Source organism: Arachis hypogaea, chromosome 11, assembly GCF_003086295.3.
Source record: "Arachis hypogaea cultivar Tifrunner chromosome 11, arahy.Tifrunner.gnm2.J5K5, whole genome shotgun sequence".
Taxonomy (NCBI): domain Eukaryota; kingdom Viridiplantae; phylum Streptophyta; class Magnoliopsida; order Fabales; family Fabaceae; genus Arachis; species Arachis hypogaea.
This window is the reverse complement of record NC_092046.1, coordinates 129,930,592-129,950,130: the sequence shown is the minus strand read 5'-3', so window position 1 is coordinate 129,950,130 and position 19,539 is coordinate 129,930,592. Positions and strand designations below refer to the sequence as shown.

General features: G+C 39.7%; 2 protein-coding genes and 1 non-coding gene across 5 annotated transcripts; 2 read left to right on the top strand and 1 right to left on the bottom strand.

Annotated features, from left to right (window-relative positions):
* The first annotated feature begins 11,978 nt into the window (after window positions 1-11,978).
* On the top strand, window positions 11,979-15,663 carry LOC112722612 (uncharacterized). Of its 3 annotated transcripts, none has more exons than XM_025773705.3 (4): window positions 11,979-13,220; window positions 13,394-13,485; window positions 14,389-15,206; window positions 15,491-15,663. In XM_025773705.3, exons 1-3 carry the CDS (start codon window positions 12,610-12,612, stop codon window positions 15,201-15,203), a joined length of 1,518 nt encoding a protein of 505 aa, XP_025629490.1. In that variant the 5' UTR covers window positions 11,979-12,609; the 3' UTR covers window positions 15,204-15,206; window positions 15,491-15,663. The 3 variants fall into 3 exon arrangements, with proteins under 3 accessions (XP_025629490.1, XP_025629489.1, XP_072063386.1); XM_025773704.3 differs by having other exon boundaries at window positions 11,983-13,220; window positions 13,394-13,527; XM_072207285.1 differs by having other exon boundaries at window positions 11,990-13,220; window positions 13,394-13,533.
* A 198-nt stretch (window positions 15,664-15,861) lies between these two features.
* On the top strand, window positions 15,862-15,933 carry TRNAD-GUC (transfer RNA aspartic acid (anticodon GUC)). The gene has a single exon. It is a non-coding gene; the product is annotated as a tRNA-Asp (tRNA).
* Window positions 15,934-16,694: 761 nt separating this feature from the next.
* LOC112722610 (probable UDP-arabinopyranose mutase 2) lies at window positions 16,695-18,517 on the bottom strand. Its single transcript, XM_025773703.3, has 3 exons — window positions 18,011-18,517; window positions 17,474-17,893; window positions 16,695-17,361 (listed from the first exon to the last, which is right to left on the bottom strand). The coding sequence occupies exons 1-3, from the start codon at window positions 18,329-18,331 to the stop codon at window positions 17,029-17,031; spliced, it is 1,074 nt and encodes a 357-aa protein (XP_025629488.1). The 5' UTR covers window positions 18,332-18,517; the 3' UTR covers window positions 16,695-17,028.
* Between the last annotated feature and the right edge of the window lie 1,022 nt (window positions 18,518-19,539).

Sequence of the window (19,539 nt, the reverse complement as noted above, 5' to 3'; positions counted from 1 at the left end):
GTCTTTAAGTTATTATTTAGCAATCCATCTTATCAAGACCTCGTCAGGTCCTTTCTCCGAATCACTTTCGATAACTTCTTGCATTATTCTGTTTTCATCTTTGCCGATTTGTAGAAATTGGGTTCAATCCTCGTTTGGTCGACCTTTAGATGAATTTGCTTTTCATCTCTGTTGGTCTTTATCGTGATCGTGCAGTGAATTTGATTTTCACTTTCTGGCGATTTGTAACTTTATAATCGGACGATGAATTTTGCTTTCACTTTTTTGCCGACCTTGTCAAAATCGGGCGATGAATTCTGCTTTCATCTTTGCCGACTTTTATCGTGATCGGGCGGTGAATTTGGTTTTCACCCCGCCGACCTTGTCGTGATCAGGCAGTAAAATTTTGCGCTCAGATTAATGCGTCTTGGTAGAGCAGTGAATTTGGTTTTCACTTTGTCGACCTTTGTCGAAATCAAACGATGAATTCGGTTTTCATCGTGGTCGGGTGGTGAAGTTGGTTTTCACCTTGCCGACTTTGTCGTGATCGGGCGGTGAATTTGGTTTTCACCTTGCCGACCTGCCGTAATCGGGCGTCTTGGTAGGAAACTTTTTAGGGAATCTGCAATCTTTTAAACAATAAAATTAGGATAAGAGTGTGTACATGTTAGTGCTTACCCTTCTAGGTCAGGCAATCTTTTTAGATCTCGGCCTGGCGCCCTTTTTAGATTGCAGGCATGCCATGACCTTGATAACTCTTGCCCTTCGAGTTCGGATAGTCTGTAGTAGCCCTTTCCAGTACTTCTATGATTCGGTAGGGTCCTTTCCAGTTTGCTGCCAGCTTTCCTTCTCCAGGTCGAGTTATTCCGATATCATTTCGGATTAGGATGAGGTCGTTGTTGGCAAAGCTTCGCTGTACTACCTTCTGATTGTATCTTGAGGCCATTCGACGTTTTAACGCCTCTTCCTTGATCCGAGCTCTCTCTCAGACTTCTGGAAGTAGGTTGAGTTCTTTCCTTTGGATTTGGGAGTTAACCTCTTCATTGTAGAGGATCATTCTGGGGGATCCTTTTTCGATCTCTACTGGGATCATTGCCTCCATTCCGTAAATCAATCGGAAGGATGATTCCCCCGTGGTGAAGTGTGGAGTTGTCCGTTATGCCCATAGGACTTGTGGGAGCTCTTCAGCCCAAGCTCTCTTTGTGTCGTTTTAACCCAGCTAGTATGACTTTGTTGGTAGCTTCTGCTTGTCCACTGGCTTGTGGGTGTTCTACGGATGTGAATTGGTGCTTTATTTTCAAGTCAGCCACCAACTTCTTGAAACCTGTGTCCGTGAATTGAGTGCCATCGTCTGTGGTGATAGAGTAAGGAACCCCAAACCTTGTAACAATGTTTCTGTACAAGAATTTTTGACTTTTTTGAGTAGTGGTATTAGCTAGGGGCTCTGCCTCAATCCATTTTGTGAAGTAATCCACCCCTACAATGAAGAACTTGACTTGTCCCGATCCTTTGGAAAATAGTTCGAGGAGGTCAAGTCCCCTCTTTGCGAACGGCCAAGGTGATGTTACACTGATGAGCTCCTCTGGTGGGGCAATGTGGAAGTTGGCATGCTTTTTTATGTAAAGCTTTGACTTTGTATTTGGGTTTTTGCTCTGTTGTTGCCTCCAAAGGGTGCCCCTGGACTTTTGTGTGAGTCTTGGGGTTTTCCTTTTACTGCTATATCTGACACCTGATGTTTTGCTGTTATTGTCCGAGTTGTTTCCTTATTTGCCCGAGTTGTTGGTACTGGCTAGTTTTGAAAGCGCATCAGCTCGGGCATTCTGCTCCCGAGGTATGTGTCGGACCTCATATCCACCGAAATGTCCGAGCTGTTCTCTGGTTTTGTCCAGGGTCCCGATTCTTCCTGCTAAGTTTGTTTTCTGTAGGATGCCTTTTATGGACTGGTTGAGAGGTGAGTATGAGGGCGTAGGCAAACTTTTTCTATCTTTTGATAGTTTAGTTCGGCCCCTTGTAAAGCTTTACTGTAGACGGGTTGTTGCCCCCTTTTTGTCTTCTTTGACTAGTTCTAAGGCTATTGCTCGACTTCCCACTGCGAGGTATGATATGAGTTCTTCACTTTCCCTTGGTCGGGTAAGAATGGGTGGTTTTCCCAAGAATTTTTGAAATCTCGAAAGGCTTGTTCGCACTCCGTTGTCCTTTTCAAACCTCTCTCCCTTCCTTAATATACCTCATTGAGGTGTCTTTTGCAAGATGATTTAGAGATGTCTCCTCCTATGAATCCTCCATTTATCATATGAACATGTCTCTCAGGGGTGTGAGGTGGACGTTCAACTCGTCTGACCTCTTCGGTGTGAGGTGGATGTTCCACTCGCCCGACCTCTTCGGTGTGAGGTGGATGTTCCACTCGTCTGACCTCTTTGGTGTGAGGTGGATGTTCCACTCGTCTGACCTCTTCGTTGTGAGGTGGACCTTCAACTCGTCCGACCTCTTTTGTTTTTGATTAGGCGAGGTGGTGGGATCTTCTCAGTGTTGCATATTTCTTAGTAAACATCCACAAGAGATACCCGAAGAGGGGTGTAATTGTGGTATTTTATAGGCTTCTCACCGGGTTGATCTTCTTTTTTCTTGAACTCTTTATCCTTGTCCCGTGGTGGGTTAGGAGAATCCAGTTTTTGAGCTATCTCCCAATCGGGAGTTCTCCTCCATATTGATATATTTTTCCACCCTTTGTTAGACCTTGTTTAGAGATGTTGGGTACTTCTTGGATATTAAGTGGTTGAAAGGTCCTTCTCTGAGGCCATTGATGAGTCCCATGCTGGCCGCTTCTGTTGGAAGACTTTGTATGTCAAGGCATGCTTTGTTGAATCTTTCCATGTAGCTGCGGAGACTTTTCCGATCTCCTTGCTTGATTCCTAATAGACTTGGGGCGTGCTTGGCTTTGTCCTTCTGGATGGAGAATAATGGATTGCATCTGAGGCCTCCGTGAGATAGATCCTGCTTCTGAAATTGCTAAGATGATGTCTTGGATCCGATGTGCCATCGTACAGAGTCATGTCGGGAGCTTTGAAGTCCTTTGGGACTTTAGCTTTCATGATCTCCTTGGTGAAGGGATCTTTGTCCTTGTGGGAGTCGTCATCATGACTGGGTTGAATGGTTTTGGCTTTGAGATCAGCCTCGATTTTTAGGAGCTTGTCCTCTAGCTCTCGCGTCGCCTAGTTTCTCTCCGGAGGTTTCTCTCAGCTTCTTGTTCCAGCTGTTTAAGGCGATTCTGTTGCTTACGGATAGCTTCCAAAATTTCTGTGTTTGGGGGTTGCTTATCTCCCCCGTTTTGAGGTGTGTCTTTGGAGGTGGCGTCCGTGTCTTTGTTTGGCGTTCTGTCCACCAAACCAGAGTTGTGATCATTGTCATGGTCATCCGCCATGGTGATGGGATGACTTTCAGGTTCCCCGGCAACGCCGCCAATGTTCCGAGGGTTACCTGAAACTGGAGGTCGATCTCGGATGAGATCTTCTGTACTGGTCGGTGCTGACGTGTCCGGCTGGTGAGTGGCGGCTGGAGCTGTCGTGTCCGACTTATTGGACTGGCTGCACTGCTGATCCTTCGTCACCGGAGGGTGGGGGTACCTGCAAGGGACTCCGATGCTTAAGTTAGCAAGGGTATTAAGCAGGTTTTTAGTAGAATCAGAGTATGAGTTATACATGGGTGCTCCAGTGTATTTATAATGGTGTAGAGTGACCTTCTTAGATAAGATAAGTTAGTTATCTTATCTTATCTTATCTTATCTTATCTTTGAGTGAGGTCATCTTATCTTCTGGAGAACCGCCTTTATCTTTCTAGGCTTTGACTGCCTTTAGATTGGGCTGTGTCCCTTCGTTTGGGCCTGCTTGGGCCTCTTACGGCAATTTGGCCGAGCTCTTTCCGAAGAGGTCGGACATTGACCGAGCTCTTTGAGAAGAGGTCGGATAGTCTGACCTGAAGATGTCGGTTGGCTTGTCGCTAAACATCCCAGGTCGGACATCTTGACCCAGGGTATGAACAATACCCTAGTAGATTCCAGCTCGGGATATCAATACTTGTCGTTCATGGATGCGTACTCGTGATATAATCAAATCTTGATGTACAAGTCAGATCAAGAAAAAATGTCTTTCATCATGCCTAAAGCAAATTATTGCTATGTGGTCAATGCCCTTTGGGTTAAAGAACGCATGAGCCACATACCAAAAGCTGATGAACAAGTTGTTTACACCTCACCTTGGGAGTCTAATGGAAGTATATGTAGACGACATGTTAATAAAAAACAAGGATGAGGTAGACCTCTTGACCGACCTCTCGCAAGTCTTCAGCACCATAAGGACGCACGGGATGAGATTGAATTCCGCAAAGTGCACATTTGCAGTGGAGGCTAGAAAATTTCTAGGGTTTATACTAACACAAAGGGGGATTGAAGCTAACCCCGATAAGTGTAAGGCAGTCCTGGAAATGAAAAGCACGACCTGCTTAAGGGAGGTTCAGCAATTAAACGGCCGACTTGCAGCTCTCTCCAGGTTTTTAGCAGGATCAGCACTGAGATCCCTACCACTCTTTTCTCTACTAAGAAAAGGATGCCAGTTCGAATGGACTCCTGAATGCGAAGAAGCTTTTCAGGAGTTCAAAAGGTTTTTAAGCCAACCTCCCATTCTGACCTGACCCAAAATCGGGGAAGAGCTCGTCCTGTATTTATTTGTAGCCGAGAAGTTTGTGGTATCAGCACTGATACAGGAAGATGAGGTTAGGCAGCATCCTGTATATTTCACCAGCAAAGATCTACAAGGCCCCGAATTAAGGTATCAGAAGCTCGAGAAGTTTGCATATGCCTTAATAGTGGCGTCTCAAAGGATACGGCCTTATTTTCAAGTTCACACAATAAAAATTTGTACAAACCAGCCCATGAAGCAAATTCTTAAAAAAAACAGATATTACGGGCAAAATGGTTCAATGGGCTATAGAACTATCCGAGTTTGACCTAAGGTATGAAACTTGGACGGTAATTAAAGCCTAGTGCCTGACTGACTTCATGGCAGAGTACATAGGAGATCAAGAAGAAGCCTCCACAGCGTGGGAGTTGTATGTGGACGGCTCTTCCAATTAAATCGGAAGCGACGCAGGCATAATACTAGTCAACCAAGAGGGGACCCAAATAGAAGTTTCCTTGAAATTTGAATTTCCAGCCTCCAACAACCAGGCAGAATATGAAGCCTTGATTGCCGGGTTGAAGCTAGCAGAGGAAGTCCGTGTGACCAAAATAGTGATCTTTAGTGACTCTCAAGTGGTGACTTCCCAAATCAATGGAGAGTACTAGGCTAAAAACCCAAATATGAAAAGGTACTTAGACAAAACTTTGGAGAACCTTAGGCGATTCTCAGAGACCGAGGTCAGACACATAACTCAGGATCTCAACAGCAGAGCAGACGCCCTCTCCAAGTTAGCAAGTACCAAGCTAGGAGGGAATAATAGAAGCCTGATCCAGGAAACTCTCCAAGAACCCTCTGTCACAAAAAGAGAGGCCAAACAAGACATCCTGGAAGTATCCGGGTTGGACCTCAGGTGGATGACCCCTTTAATCGAATACATAAAATTCGACATCCTGCCCAAAGAGGAAAAAGAGGCCAAGAAAATTCAGAGAGAAGCACAAGGCTACACCTTGGTAAAAAATATCCTCTATAGAAGAGGAATATCCACACCATTATTAAAGTACGTCCCAACCTCAAAAACAATAGAATTTTTGGAGGAAGTGCACAATGGTATCTGCGGGAACCATCTCGGAGCAAGGTCTTTAGCCAGGAAAGTCATCCGAGCCAGATTCTATTGGCCGACCTTGCAGAAGGATGCTACCGAGTTCGTGAAGAAGTGTCAGCCATGCCAAATGCATGCTAACTTCCATGTCGCTCCCCCTGAGGAAGTCATCAGCATAACTTCTCCATGGCCTTTTGCAAAATGGGGATTAGATCTACTCGGACCTTTTCCTCAAGCGCCTGGACAAGTAAAATACCTCATAGTAGGAATAGACTACTTCACAAAATGGATTGAAGCAAAACCCTTGGCCACCATTACAGCTCATAGAAGTCGGAAATTCCTCTACAAGAATATCATTACTAGGTATGGAATTCCCCACTCCATCACCACGGATAATGGTACCCAGTTCACCGACTCTACATTCAGAAAACTAGTAGCCAATATGAAAATCAAGCATTAGTTTATCTCGGTTGAGCACCCACAAGCAAATAGGCAAGCAGAAGCTGCCAATAAAGTCATATTGGCTGGATTGAAGAAAAGGCTCCAAGAGGCAAAGGAAGCTTGGGCCGAGGAGCTCCCCCAAGTGTTGTGGGCCTATCAAACCACACCTCAATCAGCTATTAGAGAGACACCCTTCCGACTTGCTTATGACATAGAAGCCATGATACCAGTAGAAGTCAACGAGCAAAGTCCAATGGTAAGGTTCTATGACGAGGTCGGCAAGATTCAAGCACACAAAAAAGAACTTGAACTACTCCCTGAAGTCTGAGAACAAGCCTAGATAAGGGAAGCAGTGCTGAAGCAAAGGATGACAAACAGATACAACAAAAAATTCATTCGAAGAAGCTTCACTTCAGACGACTTGGTCCTGATCAGGAATGATATCGGCGCTAACAAGTCAGGTGAGGAAAAACTTGCTGCTAATTGGAAAGGGCCATATAAGATAAGTGAAGTCCTCGAAAAGGGGTATTACAAGGTATCCGACTTGAGCGGAGCCAAGCTCCCAAGATCATGGCATGCTTGCAACATGAGGAGGTATTATAGCTAAAAGCGAACTCCACTCCCTGATGTACTCTTTTTTCCGACTTCATGGTTTTTTCCCAAAAAGGGTTTTCTTGAAGGGGGTTTTAACGAGGCATCAAGGTGGGGACTAACGGTTAATAGTCTTAAAATCCCATAGTAGCTAAGATTAACTTTTATAAAAGTTACCTCCATCAATTAATAAACGATTTTACTCTATCTCTTTATAATTCCATTATTGTCATCATTATTCTACGAAACGCACCGATTTAAGCTAAAAAAAGTGTAAAAATCCCATGACCGACATAAGTGGTCGACAGGATAAAATAACGAGGTACAAGTCGGTGTAAAGAGGTTATAAAAAGACGATCATGATAACTCGGGAACGATATCACTAACGAATCACAAGTCGAATAACCCGAGAGAAAATAAAATGCATTGCAAAAATAACCTAAGTTATGAAAACAATTCGATAAGCAAAATTTGAATACGTAAGTTTGAAATAATGGAAAGAGATATGAAGACCTCTCCAGGATAGAAGCAAAGGCTTTCTCAAGTTTTTAAGAGTTTTGACAATGAATAAAACTGTCTAAACTTAGACAAAACAACCCACGCGATGAAAAGATGTTCTCACAAAAATCAAAGGGGTCTTTCGTAAAAACCTTAGGAAGATAAAAGCACCAGAACATCCGCAAGCATGCATAATAAAAATACTTTGTTAAAAAAGGCCCTTATCCAAACAAGGGGACAACCAAACAAGCAACTTTTTGTTAACGACCATAAACAGGTCAAAGTGTCAGGGAACCACCTCAATAACAAACATATAAAAAATAATAAATTATTCAAAGAGGACCCACGATCCGGGCCCTAATAGCTGAAAATACTAGGAAGGAAGATCGGAGTCATCAAAAGGAGGGGAGCTCGGGTCTACTGCAGGAGTAAGAGGAGTGGGAGCAACCTCTTTGGCGGCAGAAGTCGGAGTCTCAGAAGAACTCGGCAGGAATCCCTCCTGTTGCCCCTCACGAGGAGGAGACTCAACAATCCGTTGCCCATGAGTCTTCAGCTCGGAATCGGTCTCAGGACGAGGAGGAGAGACAATCGCCCCATCAATCACCACCTTATCAGGATGGATGGGTGAAAGGTCCAAGTCGGGAGCAATAACTCTGACTTGTTCCTTAAACACCCTGAAAGCCTCTTCCAAGCTCTCAACGATTAAATCCTCCAGCTCCTGATAGGCCTCCCAATTTGACTCCAGCTGCCTTTGAAGATCAATATTTTCAGAAAAGACCCTGACGTAATTTTGCTCCGCCTTCTCCTTTAAACCCTCACCCATGGCCCACTGATCCATCAGCTTCTTCTCCCTCTCCTGAAGCTGGGCCAGCTCCACCTTTAACCAGGTATTCTTCCCCTGCAGCCTCTTCTCCTCCTCTTGATATAGAACAATCCTCCCCTGAAGGTCCTCCACAATTTTCTGAAAGGAGCTCAAGAGAATTTTGTCCAAAATATCGAGAAGGGCAGTGCAAACCCCAGCAGTCCGAACTCCACCCCGAATCAAAATTTGAAGATGGTTTCGAAGGGAAGCATCATCCATAGCAATTTGGCTATGAGAAAAGATGTGCTTCCGAACGAACTTCAGACCATCGAAGCCGGCCTCTCCAGCAATAGAACTGGACTCCGAGGTCTTACGCTTCTTTTTCTCGGGTTCGAAAAGAGGTCGGACTGGGGGGATAGGGGCAGGAGGAGGAAGAGGAGAAGCATAGGCAGAGGTTACCAAAATTGGGTGAGAGGAGGTCTCTGAGTCATGAAGAGGAGGAGGAACGCCAGTAGCTCTAACCTTCGCAGCATCTGCTCGGGCACGAGCCTTCCTCTTGGCCTCCTGGACCTTTTGATAAGCAGCGCTGGATCCACTCTTCACCATTTCTAAAAATAAGAAAACAAAAGGCAATCAGCTTACAAATCGGAAAGGAACGTATCACAAGTCGGAATTCTTCAAAAGAAACAAAAGCTACCTAGCTCGGTTTTGATGAAGCTCGAAGAGCTAAGGAGAAATTTCTTAGTATCCAGGTTGGGAGCTCTCCCCCAGGCCTCTCGGAAAAACCCAACAATGGCTTCCTCTACCTCGTCTAAATCGTCTAGGCTATACTTTTCGACGGGGGAGGCCTCTGACCAGTACAGAGGAAATCGGGGCTGGCTATTCTCAATTAAGAAAAAAGGATGGTGTCCCTCTACAGCTTGGACCTTGAAAAAAAAGTTTTTAAAGTCGTGGAAGGATTCGTCAAAGATGGAAAAAACTTTCCGACCTTGAATGGCCCGGAAAGATACCCATTGTTGTTTGTTTTGTTTATTGGAAGCACTAAAAGGTTTGGTCAAATGGAAGAGGAATAAAAAGATTTTCAAAGAGATCGGAAAATCGAGCTCTTGGCTGACAAGTTAGTAGATTCTCATAAAACCCAAGAGTTGGGGTGAAGTTGGGTAGGAGCAACTCGGCAATGGGACAAAACGTCCATTTCAAACTCAGAAAAAGGAAAGTAAACCCCTAAACGGGTAAAAAGACAGTCGTACATAAAGAAAAAGTGAGGGTCAGAATCAGCAACCCTCCCACAACAAATCCGGTCCTCAGGATCCGGGGCCACTAACTCATACTTAGGCTCATCAGCCTCCAAACTACAAATCCTATGATGGATGCGAAGCTCGGTAATGAAATCGATATCGACTAAAGGCTTCTCAATAAGCACATAATCATCTACCCATTTCAAAAGGGTCTCAGGGATACGGGAAGACATTTTTCTGACAAAGAAGGAAGTAGGTATAAAAGCGATAAAACCTACAAAGAAAAATAAAAATCATCAAAAACAGAGCTCTCAAAGGCAAGGCATTTCCTTCCAAAAGCAAATAAGAAAAAGAGCCACCAGGCGGCAGCAACGATATCCAATAAATATGCAAAAATCCTAAAGTCTCGCATCACAAACTAAAGAGTGGTAAAGGCATGAAATTCTCCTCAAACGCACTAACACACCGAACAGAAATAAAGCACTACACAAATGACAGAAGAGGATAAAGAAAAACTAACCTTTCTCTGTAGAAACAAAGAGAAGTAGTCACAGGGGTGGAAAGCAACAAAGCACCTGAGAACGAGAAACTAAAAAGATTCTTTGAATAAGAAAGATTGAGAAGGCAAGAAAGAAACTTTGAAGAGAAGACGAAAGAAAACAAAGAAAGAAGAGGGAAAAAGTATTTATAACAGACCAGGGGCACAATAGTAAAACAATGCAGTCATTAAAGCAACGCGCCGTTACCAATGTAACTACCGTCACGTGTAAATGCAAAATCCCAAACGGACGCGACGTTTGATTAAACACGACGGTTGAAAAATTCAAAATCACGTCGATTTCAAACTTAAATCACGTCGGTTCTTGACTTGGACGAACCCAAGTTCCATTAATACTCAAATCCAACTCATAGTTAAAAGATTGGACTCGAGTAGGGGTGTGCATGGCCTGGCCCGGTCCGAAGACCCGGCCCGGTCCCGGACACTTTAGGGGCTAATTTGGTGTGATTTCATCGGGTCTAGGGTTGGGTATGGGTCTCAAAAATAGACCCGGTCATTATTTCGGGTCGGGTCCGGACCATAACTCGGGTCACCCGAAATCGGCCCGGTGGCCCGGTCATCATACATAATTAATATTTTGTGTTATTAGTGATAGATGATGGCTATTATTATGTGAAATTTAGGTGTTGTAAACCTTAATATTTTGTGTTATTAGTCATTATATATAAGACTATAAGTTAATATTTTATGTTTAAAATGCATAAGACTTTAGACTAATGCATAATTTTGTATTATTTGTATTGATTTAAATATTTGGTGTTATTAGGCAATATTAGTATTGATTATGGTTATGCTTTAATTTTAAAGAAGAGTTGGTTCTTATTATATTTTTCTAAGTGAATTTTACCATGTCAAATAATGATTGGAGTGTTGGAAATTTGGATATTTTAACATGCTAACTTACAAGAAGGTATCAAGGTAATATAATGTTAACGGCCCGGTTTTCACCTGATTTTTACCCGGTATAATCGTGGCCCGAAAGTGTATAGGTTTCATCGGGTCTAGGGTCGGGTTCGGGTCTAACAAATAGGCCCGGTATATATTTCGGGTCGGGTCTGGGTCACATCAAACCCGGTTTCACCCGACTCATGCACACCCCTAGACTCGAGTATGGCCACTGTTCATACTCTGACCCAACACTATGTAGGAGTCTTAATTACAATAAAGTGAATTCTACTGTACCTATAATTTGGTATTTAATTTTTGCCTAATTTATTTTTTATAGCAAATCTTGAATATTTAATAATTATTTATTTTTATACTTTTAAAATACAATATTAATTTTTAATCTTTTATAATAAATTAGACAAACACTTTTAAATACTATAACAATTCCTATACCAAAATTGATCACTTTAATCTTCAAGGCAATCTCATTAGATCTTATAAATAGATAAATAACTGTGCTTTTATTTTAGATAAAATATACTTTTTTTTCTTATTCTTTTTGAAATTTTTATAGTTATATCTAACATTTAATTTGATTGAATTTTATATTTAACTAAGATGCATATTTTTATCTATAATTTAAAAATTGTTGTCTTCATCCTATTTAATTCGATTTCCAATTCTAACTTTAACCCAAACTCATGAGAGTAATCTTGGTTTTCTTCACCACTTAACCCCAACTTTCACTATTTTTTTTTCATCCAAACACCTCAAAATAATATACGAATAATTAAAAAATTGAAAAAAAATTGATTATCGGCTTTAAAAAATATTAATATTAATAATAAAATTAAAATTTATTTTAAATATTAAGTGTAAAATCAAATCAAACTAAATATTAGATTAATATAAAAAAAATTAAAAATATTAAAAAACCCATATTTTATCATTATTTTTTTGTTTTGTTTAAGAGCAACACTTGAATTTGAATAATCATCAGATTGGATGATTAAAGTGAGTGAGTGGAAATGTGGAATACAATCAATATACATAAACCTTATCATTTTGAAAATAAATTTGGGATTAATAATAAGTTGGTGTGATGATAAGAGTCATTTCCAAAACAAAAGTAGAAATTAAAGAATTTGGAAGAGCTGTCCATTCATGTTGTCTCTCTCCAAAAATAGCAACACAAACACCCACTCTTACTATTTGGGACCCTTTCAAAACAAGTACACTCTTCTCTTTCTTTCTCTCTCTCTCTCTCTCTCTCTCCCATCATTCAGGTAAGTAGCTGTTTCCCCTTTCCCTCACTTACTCAAATGCTTTTTTCCTCTTTCTGTATAATTCCATGGACTCACTCCGTTTTTTGCCTCCTTCAGACTCCTCTATCTTCTGCTTAACCTTGCATACTTCTTGCTACCCTTTACCTTGTTCCTCTATTTGACTTTCCTTGACTTAGTTTTTCACTTCTTTGTGGTTTTATTTTTATTTCTAAGAGATTTTATTTTTGTTTTTAATGAATCAAAGAGCTCAAAGAAAGGTTTTTTAGCTTCAGGTAGAGTAAATTTGTGAACTTTTTCTGTCTTTCTTTAGCGGGCACTTGTTACTTTTTTGCAAGACTCTTCAGTGGTTCCTCTCTCAAAGCTGCTTCTTCAGCTTCTAAGGGTTATTATTGCAGCAACGAAATTCAAGCTGAGTTTTCCATTTTCCTTTTTCTCTACACGACACACTGTAGTAGTAGCAGTAGCACACTGTTTCTGTTTCCATTGAAGGTGGATTGTTTGCTGTGGTGTGGTGTCTGTTCTCTTTTACACTCTTGATTGATTCTGTCGCATGCAATGGAATCTTCTTGGGATTATGTTACTGAAGAAGAAAAGGGGTATGTCTCCAACGATGCACTTTCTGCTGCACCTCCTCCTCCTCCTAGTACCCTTTTGAGAAGCAAAAGTTCCTTCCTTGGATGGGAACTGAAAACCCCATGTTCTAGCTTTGACAATCAATGTTTTGAAGAACTTGGTTTCCCTGAATTGTTGGGGAAACCATTGTTTAATGATCTAATTGGAGGTAGTGGACATGGTGGAAGAATCACAAGTAGTAGTAATAGTACTATTACAACTACTACTACTGTTGTGGACTCCAGTAGTGGCCGTGATTCCCTCATTGATTTGAAGCTTGGAAGATTTGCTGATCATGCTGATGTTAATGTTGCATCATTTTCCAAAGGAGCACCTGTTTTGTGTTCTTCTGTGTCGTCCACGGCCCCGAAGAGACCGCGAGGCTCTTTGGGTTTGCACTCGCAGACTGCTTACTGCCAAGTCTATGGCTGTAACAAGGATCTCAGCTCCTCTAAAGATTACCACAAGAGACACAAAGTTTGTGAGGTTCATTCCAAGACTGCCGTAGTTATAGTCAATGGCATTGAGCAAAGGTTTTGTCAGCAATGTAGTAGGTTGGTCAATTTTTCGAGCTTTAATCTTTCGAAATATAGCTCTTTAATTCTTTATTTGTATGTCTGATGGGTTTGAATAGCTTGATCTGCTTTTGCTTTCATGACTATGCTTATTAATAAGAAGCTTAGTTGTGTTGTATATGCCTATGTTTAATGTTTAGCTTGTTAACCAGGTTTCATTTGCTGGCTGAATTCGATGATGGTAAGCGCAGCTGTCGCAAACGCCTTGCAGGACATAACGAGCGGCGAAGAAAACCACAAGCAGGTATTCACTCTGGAAAGGCTGCGAGGTTGCCTCATCCATGTGGTAGTGGTAACAGTATATATTCGGAAAATAGATAGTGATACAGCTTTGTTGGATTCTTCATGTGATTGAGTTCTGAACTCTAACACTATTTTTCGCTTAAAGATATAGAATCTTTTGTTTGAAAATCCGGTTCCCTTTCTTTGTTGGCGTCCGCCTTTTCAAAAGCTTCCTTTAATAAGCTTATACAGCCTCATTAAAAATGAGTGAAATGTTTGTTGTCCTTTTTAGTCAAAAGGTGTCCTGCTTCTAAACCACAAAAAGAAGATGCTGATTTTTTAATGCCGATTCTCTCAATTGGAACTTGGAAGTACATCCACAGCACATGAACTTGTCTTTTTAATTAGGATTATGTGGTGTTTTTGTGATGGATGTGAACCATATCTGAATTTTTCAACAAAAATATTGGTGCTGAGGGGAATGTTTTTCTGTCTCCACACGCCTGAGTGGTATTTCATCTTAAAAACTATTTATTTTTCCCTGTTTAATCACAAAATGGATCCTAATTATTAGTAAAACAATTTCTAGATTTTACGTCGTTTGATTGTATCACTAATGATGATACTCACACACTTGCATGTGCACACATACACATAATATACTTTTTGCAATCCATTTTCTCAATTCTATTATAAAGGAGGTAAAAGAAAATAAACTGAAGCAATTTGAGTTTCCACACATAGATGTGTTACTAGCTTTTAAAGTTTCAAGTTGTTTTAATATTCATAAACTCATGGATTATTGAGCAGATTGATTTAGTTGTAGATTCTGAAATGTGAGCAATTTTGTCTACTTCTGTTGTCAAGTGATATTACTGAAAATTGTTTGATTTGAAGTTTTATGAAGTTCTTGTGGTTCTTGTAGATAGCAGATTCCAGGGAACCATGCTATCATCGGCATCTTTTATCTCCTCGGATTCAGATAAATACGGAATGAGTAGCTTCTGGAAACCCGGTAAAGCAGAACACGGGTCCGATTTTTGGCATCCTCAGTCAAGATCTCTTTTCCCTTCATACAATGGAAAACAATTTCCCTTTCTTCATGAGAGTGGTGCTACACCCACTACTACTGAAAGCATCTTGTATGAAAACAACAACCAATATAAGCATGTCATTGCGGCCCAACATCCAGGGTCAAGACCACTATTTCAGAACAGCTCCTTAGGAAGTGACGACTTCAATCTTTTCGATACATCATCAACTGTTCAAGGATTGTCGGGAATTTCGGACTCGTGTTGTGCTCTCTCTCTTCTGTCATCTCAATCCCAGAACTCTTCAAGCCAGTCGTCCGGAATTCCCTTTGTTCCCCCCATGGTTAGTCCAAGCAGCCACAGCCATCCTTGCAGCATAAGTCAAGTCTCCGAAAAGATAGGAATGAGCTCGCAAACTTCTTCATGCCGAGTGTACGATAGGTTTCCATCAACGTTGAATCCTGCAAGTGGAAGCCAGCTTAGTCCTATACTTATATCAGACAATAACAATATTGTCAACTTAGAAATGGCAGACCGGATTTTCCAAGGTTCAGACTTTGTTAATGCTAGAGATCGCCTTTCATGTGAAGATGTTGCAACGATTGACTTGCTACAGCTGTCGTCGCAGCTTCAACGAGTCGAGCATCAAAGGCAGTCCTTGCAGGTTAAGCAAGAAAACGATTCTTCCTGCACTCTCCGGATTACTTAAGAGGTACGTTACGCTATTTCATGGAAACTACATTATCTTTTGCTTCGCCACGACACACGGCAATATTTCGTTTTATTCGGAGGAAAATGGAAAAATAAAATCTTTGTGGCATTCTTGATCAGTGGCAAATCAATATATCCAAACTGCAGGGGCTAGTGATAGATTAAATCTTTTAATCAATTCATATCTTTCTTAAACATAGCATGTTCTATATTGTTGAGTATATATGTAGACATAACATGTCACAGTTCAGAGGATTAAATGATTTCATTTTCCGTTTGATGCAGGAATTCAATTCAACAGACACCTTTGCCGTTAACCTCATTCTCATCTGGTGCTAACTACTTGTAACAATTTGGTTCCGTTGATTTGGGTCAAGAAGCTGTTTAACATTGCATTTGTAACCTGACCAAACAAAACACGTTATTTGTCTTTATAAATGTTACTATTACTATTAAAATCCTTCGGCTTCAATACATAAAACGTTCTCATCTCTTTATAAATACTTCAACCATCAAGTACAACTATTTATTACTAACAAGTAACAACTACATATCACATTAAGCAAAATTAAGTTTTTATAAATAATTATTTATTATTGTTTTTGCATGTTAAGTTAAAGGATTAATATAGTTTATGAGATTATTGCATTAACAAAGTCGTTGTAGTATAGTGGTGAGTATTTCCGCCTGTCACGCGGACGACCTGGGTTCGATCCCCGGCAACGGCGTTTTATTTTTCCAAACCTTATTTTATAGTTAAGTCAAAACAATTTTTGGGTCACGAAATTTGAATGGAAACTGTCTCATGGAATCTGGTAGTTCACCAAACCCTGCCAGCTTAGAGGGCCCAAAAGTTATGGCTTTTCTTTCCCTTAGGTGCCGACAAATTTACTTATCATTGGTTGGCCCAAAACCTTTTTGTTAATGATAATAACAGGTTTTATTTCTCCAACAATTCGGATTTTACAGTTAAAAAAATAAACATAAACATATTGCTTTAAAATAAATTGTCTTCTTGGCGTTTTGTTTTTCATTTATAAATATATTAAGGAGAGAACACTGTCCATTGTTACGGTTTGGAAAAATAAAAAAGAAATAAACCGTCGGTGCACATAGCACATTATTTCCGTTCCAATTATTGATGAGCTATCCCAATAAAAGAAGAAAGTTATTGGTCACCGATTTTACATAAATGTCGGTAATTGAAGGTGAATTTCCGATTAGCATTCTATGTCTCCAAAAAGTTTAGAGAATAATTCTACCTACAAGATTTGTCAATTTATACGATTGCCTCTTATCTTGTGATTAAATTTAAAATGAGATGAATGGTCTCTGTTTTGTACGTCTTGTTTCACTATTTATAATTTATAGAGTTCATTTGAATGGACTTCTCAGAATAATTTGTTTTTTTTTTTAACTAAAAACTTGTTAATATTTAATAACATCCAAACGATTCAGAAAAGACATCATTTAAAAAAAAAAAAAACAATTATAAATAACCATAATTCATTTGGCATAAATAAATCAACTGTGACAAGAAATTCCAAGGACCAGAATCTCACTATCAATTAAAAGACCTAACATACTCAAATAATAAGACAAAACCCAACCGGTAGAATCTCTATATGTAATAAATTAGAAGGGCATGACAATTGAAATCGCTTATTGTTCTAGACTCTGGTCCCCTAAGAAAATAGTAAAATGAAAATAACTATCGCCATATCATTATCCTCTGCCCTGCCTAAAAACTTAAACTAAGCCGCAGAAATCCTAGGCAAAAAGGCTTCAGAACTATAACACTGAGCAAATCTGAGTGATACATTTTACTTTGCAGGACCATTGGGCAAAGCAGCAGCAGATGGGTTAAGTTCATCCCAAGCCTCAATCCATGTGACCATTCCATCTGCAAGCTTGTTGAAGTAATCATCAACCTTTCCAAACTTCTCCTTAAATTGTTTGGAGAGTTCAATGTAGCACTTCTGAACAGTGGTGCAATCCTTCGGAAGAGAGACAGCTTGGAAGAACGGGATAAGATCTTCTTGCCAGAAGATCCCCTTGTACTCCTTCTTGAGGTTCACAAATGGGTTGCTGGCTTTGCTGTGCCAAATGTAGGGTAATCCTGTCTTCACCCCCAATCCCAAATGGTCACATATAACCTGCATCATCAACATACACACTAATTACCCCAAAATTTGACATCACAACTATACATTAGATTCTAACATTCTACAAAAAGAATAAGCCAATCAATGAATCATAAGTGTATACCTTTGTGCACCAACCAGCCCACATATCGTCGTAGCGTCCAATGGGTTGTCCATCACCCATAAGACCAAAGTACATTGCCGGACCAATCAGCTCGCGATCGAATGCCAAATTCATACCACACATGGGAAACAGGGTTCCCTTTGGAATTGTCAAAACTGCATCCACATACCTAGTGTTCCTTTCCATAGGCTTCACAAGCTGAGTTGGAGCGTCGTAATCAGGAATGTTGAGCCAGAGGCCATGAGACACCGCCGTGGGGGCACCCTCCCGGAGGCTAAAGGGATATCCGCGAACGAAATCAGCGCCTTCTGCATACGGATCATAGAGAGTGTTGAAGAAGAATGGTGTTGAAGGACTCAGAAGATTCTTAATGTGCTGCTGCAGAGCATTGATTTCTTTCCCAGATGGATCCTTCGCAACCTGAATCAACAACACACGTTAGTCAAAAACAGATCTCAACGAAAGTCAAAGTATCTTGACAGATCGTTGACCAAATATTCCAGATCTAGAGAATTGAGAAGAGAATAGAGAAGTTACGAAGCAATCATCGTCGATGGTGTAGATGTACTTCTTCTTTGAAACCATGAACCCGAAGCAGCGACAAGCGGAGTCCTTGAAGGAGATGCAGGAGGCCTTAGGGCCTAAGATGCGGTTGATGTCGAGGCGGTTGTAAAGCTCGTAATCGAAACCTTCAGGGACGTTGATCTTCTTAGAAGGATCACCGTCTTGGATGATGATGAGGTGGTAGGGTTGGAAGAACGGGCGCCACATCTCAAGGAAGTCCAGGTTCCTGATGGTTGGGATCACGATGTCAAGTTCGTCCTTCAGGAGTGGTGTCGGTAACACTGACGACGCCATTCTCAAATTTCTGAGAGATCAGATCGGAGACACAGAGGGAGAGAGAAGAGAAGAGAAGAGAAGAGAGGGTGTGTGTGAGGAACACAGGGAGGGGTTTGAGGGGTTTTTGTATTTGAAAAACCAGCTGCCCTTGTGGACACGTGCCTCCACGCGGATTCATGTGTCACTGTGTTACAGATCTCGTTCACTTTTTCTTTCTTTTTTTTTTAAATTATTTAAAGAATGCATTTAATTTATATTTATATAAAATAATTTTATATTTATTATATATATAAATATCAAACAATAGTATAAAATTAGTGTTTTGGGGAATATAAATCTTTTAAAATGATGTCAATTTTATACTGATATTATATTATAGATTATAGCAAAAAAAAGTCATAAAACAAAAATTTTTGTCGACTAAAAAAATCATAGTCTTTTTATATTAAAAAAAATAGATAATCGACATTTTAATTATATATAAAGTGAAAAATTTAGAGAGAAATAAGAAGGGAAGAGAGGTAAACAAGAGGAATGAGAAAAAAATTATTAATTTTAGAACAAATATTTTATCTCAATTTTAATTAAACAGTGTCATGTGACATATTTTAGTTGTTAAACAGTAATATAATATAGTTATATTTTTATTTTAATTTTAATATTTTAATTTTAATTTTAATTTTAATTGTAATTAGAGAATGTTATATTGCATATTTTGATTGTTAAATTTGTAATGAGCCATTGATAATGATATATAAGAGAGATATAGTAAGTGGAGAAATAACAAAGATAGAGAGAGAAATTAAAGAGAGAAAGAGGAGAAAAAAAATCATTAATTTTGGAGAAAAATATTTGATTTTAATCGTAATAAAAGAGTGACATATAACATATTTTTGTTATAAAATTAGTAATATATAATAAATAAATAAATAATAATACATTAATTGCACCTTTAAAAAAACAGTGTCATGTGACATATTTTAGTTGTTAAATAGTAATATAATATAGTTATATTTTAATTTTAATTTTAATATTTCAATTTTAATTGTAATTAAGAAATGTCATATTGCATATTTTGATTGTTAAATTTGTAATTAGCCATTAATACTAATATATAAAAGAGATAGAGTATGTGGAGAAATAATAAAGATAGAGAGAGAAATTAAAGAGAGAAAGAGAAGAAAAGAACTCATTAATTTTGGAAAAAAATATTAGATTTCAATCGT

What these genes read in the sequence shown, in the direction of transcription:
- LOC112722612 (XM_072207285.1), top strand. Translation starts at nt 12,610, where the DNA reads ATGGAATCTTCTTGGGATTATGTTACTGAAGAAGAAAAGGGGTATGTC. An exon ending in TTTTGTCAGCAATGTAGTAG is followed by an intron (nt 13,221 to 13,393) that starts GTTGGTCAATTT and finishes CTTGTTAACCAG; the next exon opens with GTTTCATTTGCTGGCTGAAT. An exon ending in GCCTCATCCATGTGGTAGTG is followed by an intron (nt 13,534 to 14,388) that starts GTAACAGTATAT and finishes TGGTTCTTGTAG; the next exon opens with ATAGCAGATTCCAGGGAACC.
- LOC112722610 (XM_025773703.3), bottom strand. Translation starts at nt 18,331, where the DNA reads ATGGCGTCGTCAGTGTTACCGACACCACTCCTGAAGGACGAACTTGAC. An exon ending in CCATCGACGATGATTGCTTC is followed by an intron (nt 17,894 to 18,010) that starts GTAACTTCTCTA and finishes TTGTTGATTCAG; the next exon opens with GTTGCGAAGGATCCATCTGG. An exon ending in GGGCTGGTTGGTGCACAAAG is followed by an intron (nt 17,362 to 17,473) that starts GTATACACTTAT and finishes TTGATGATGCAG; the next exon opens with GTTATATGTGACCATTTGGG.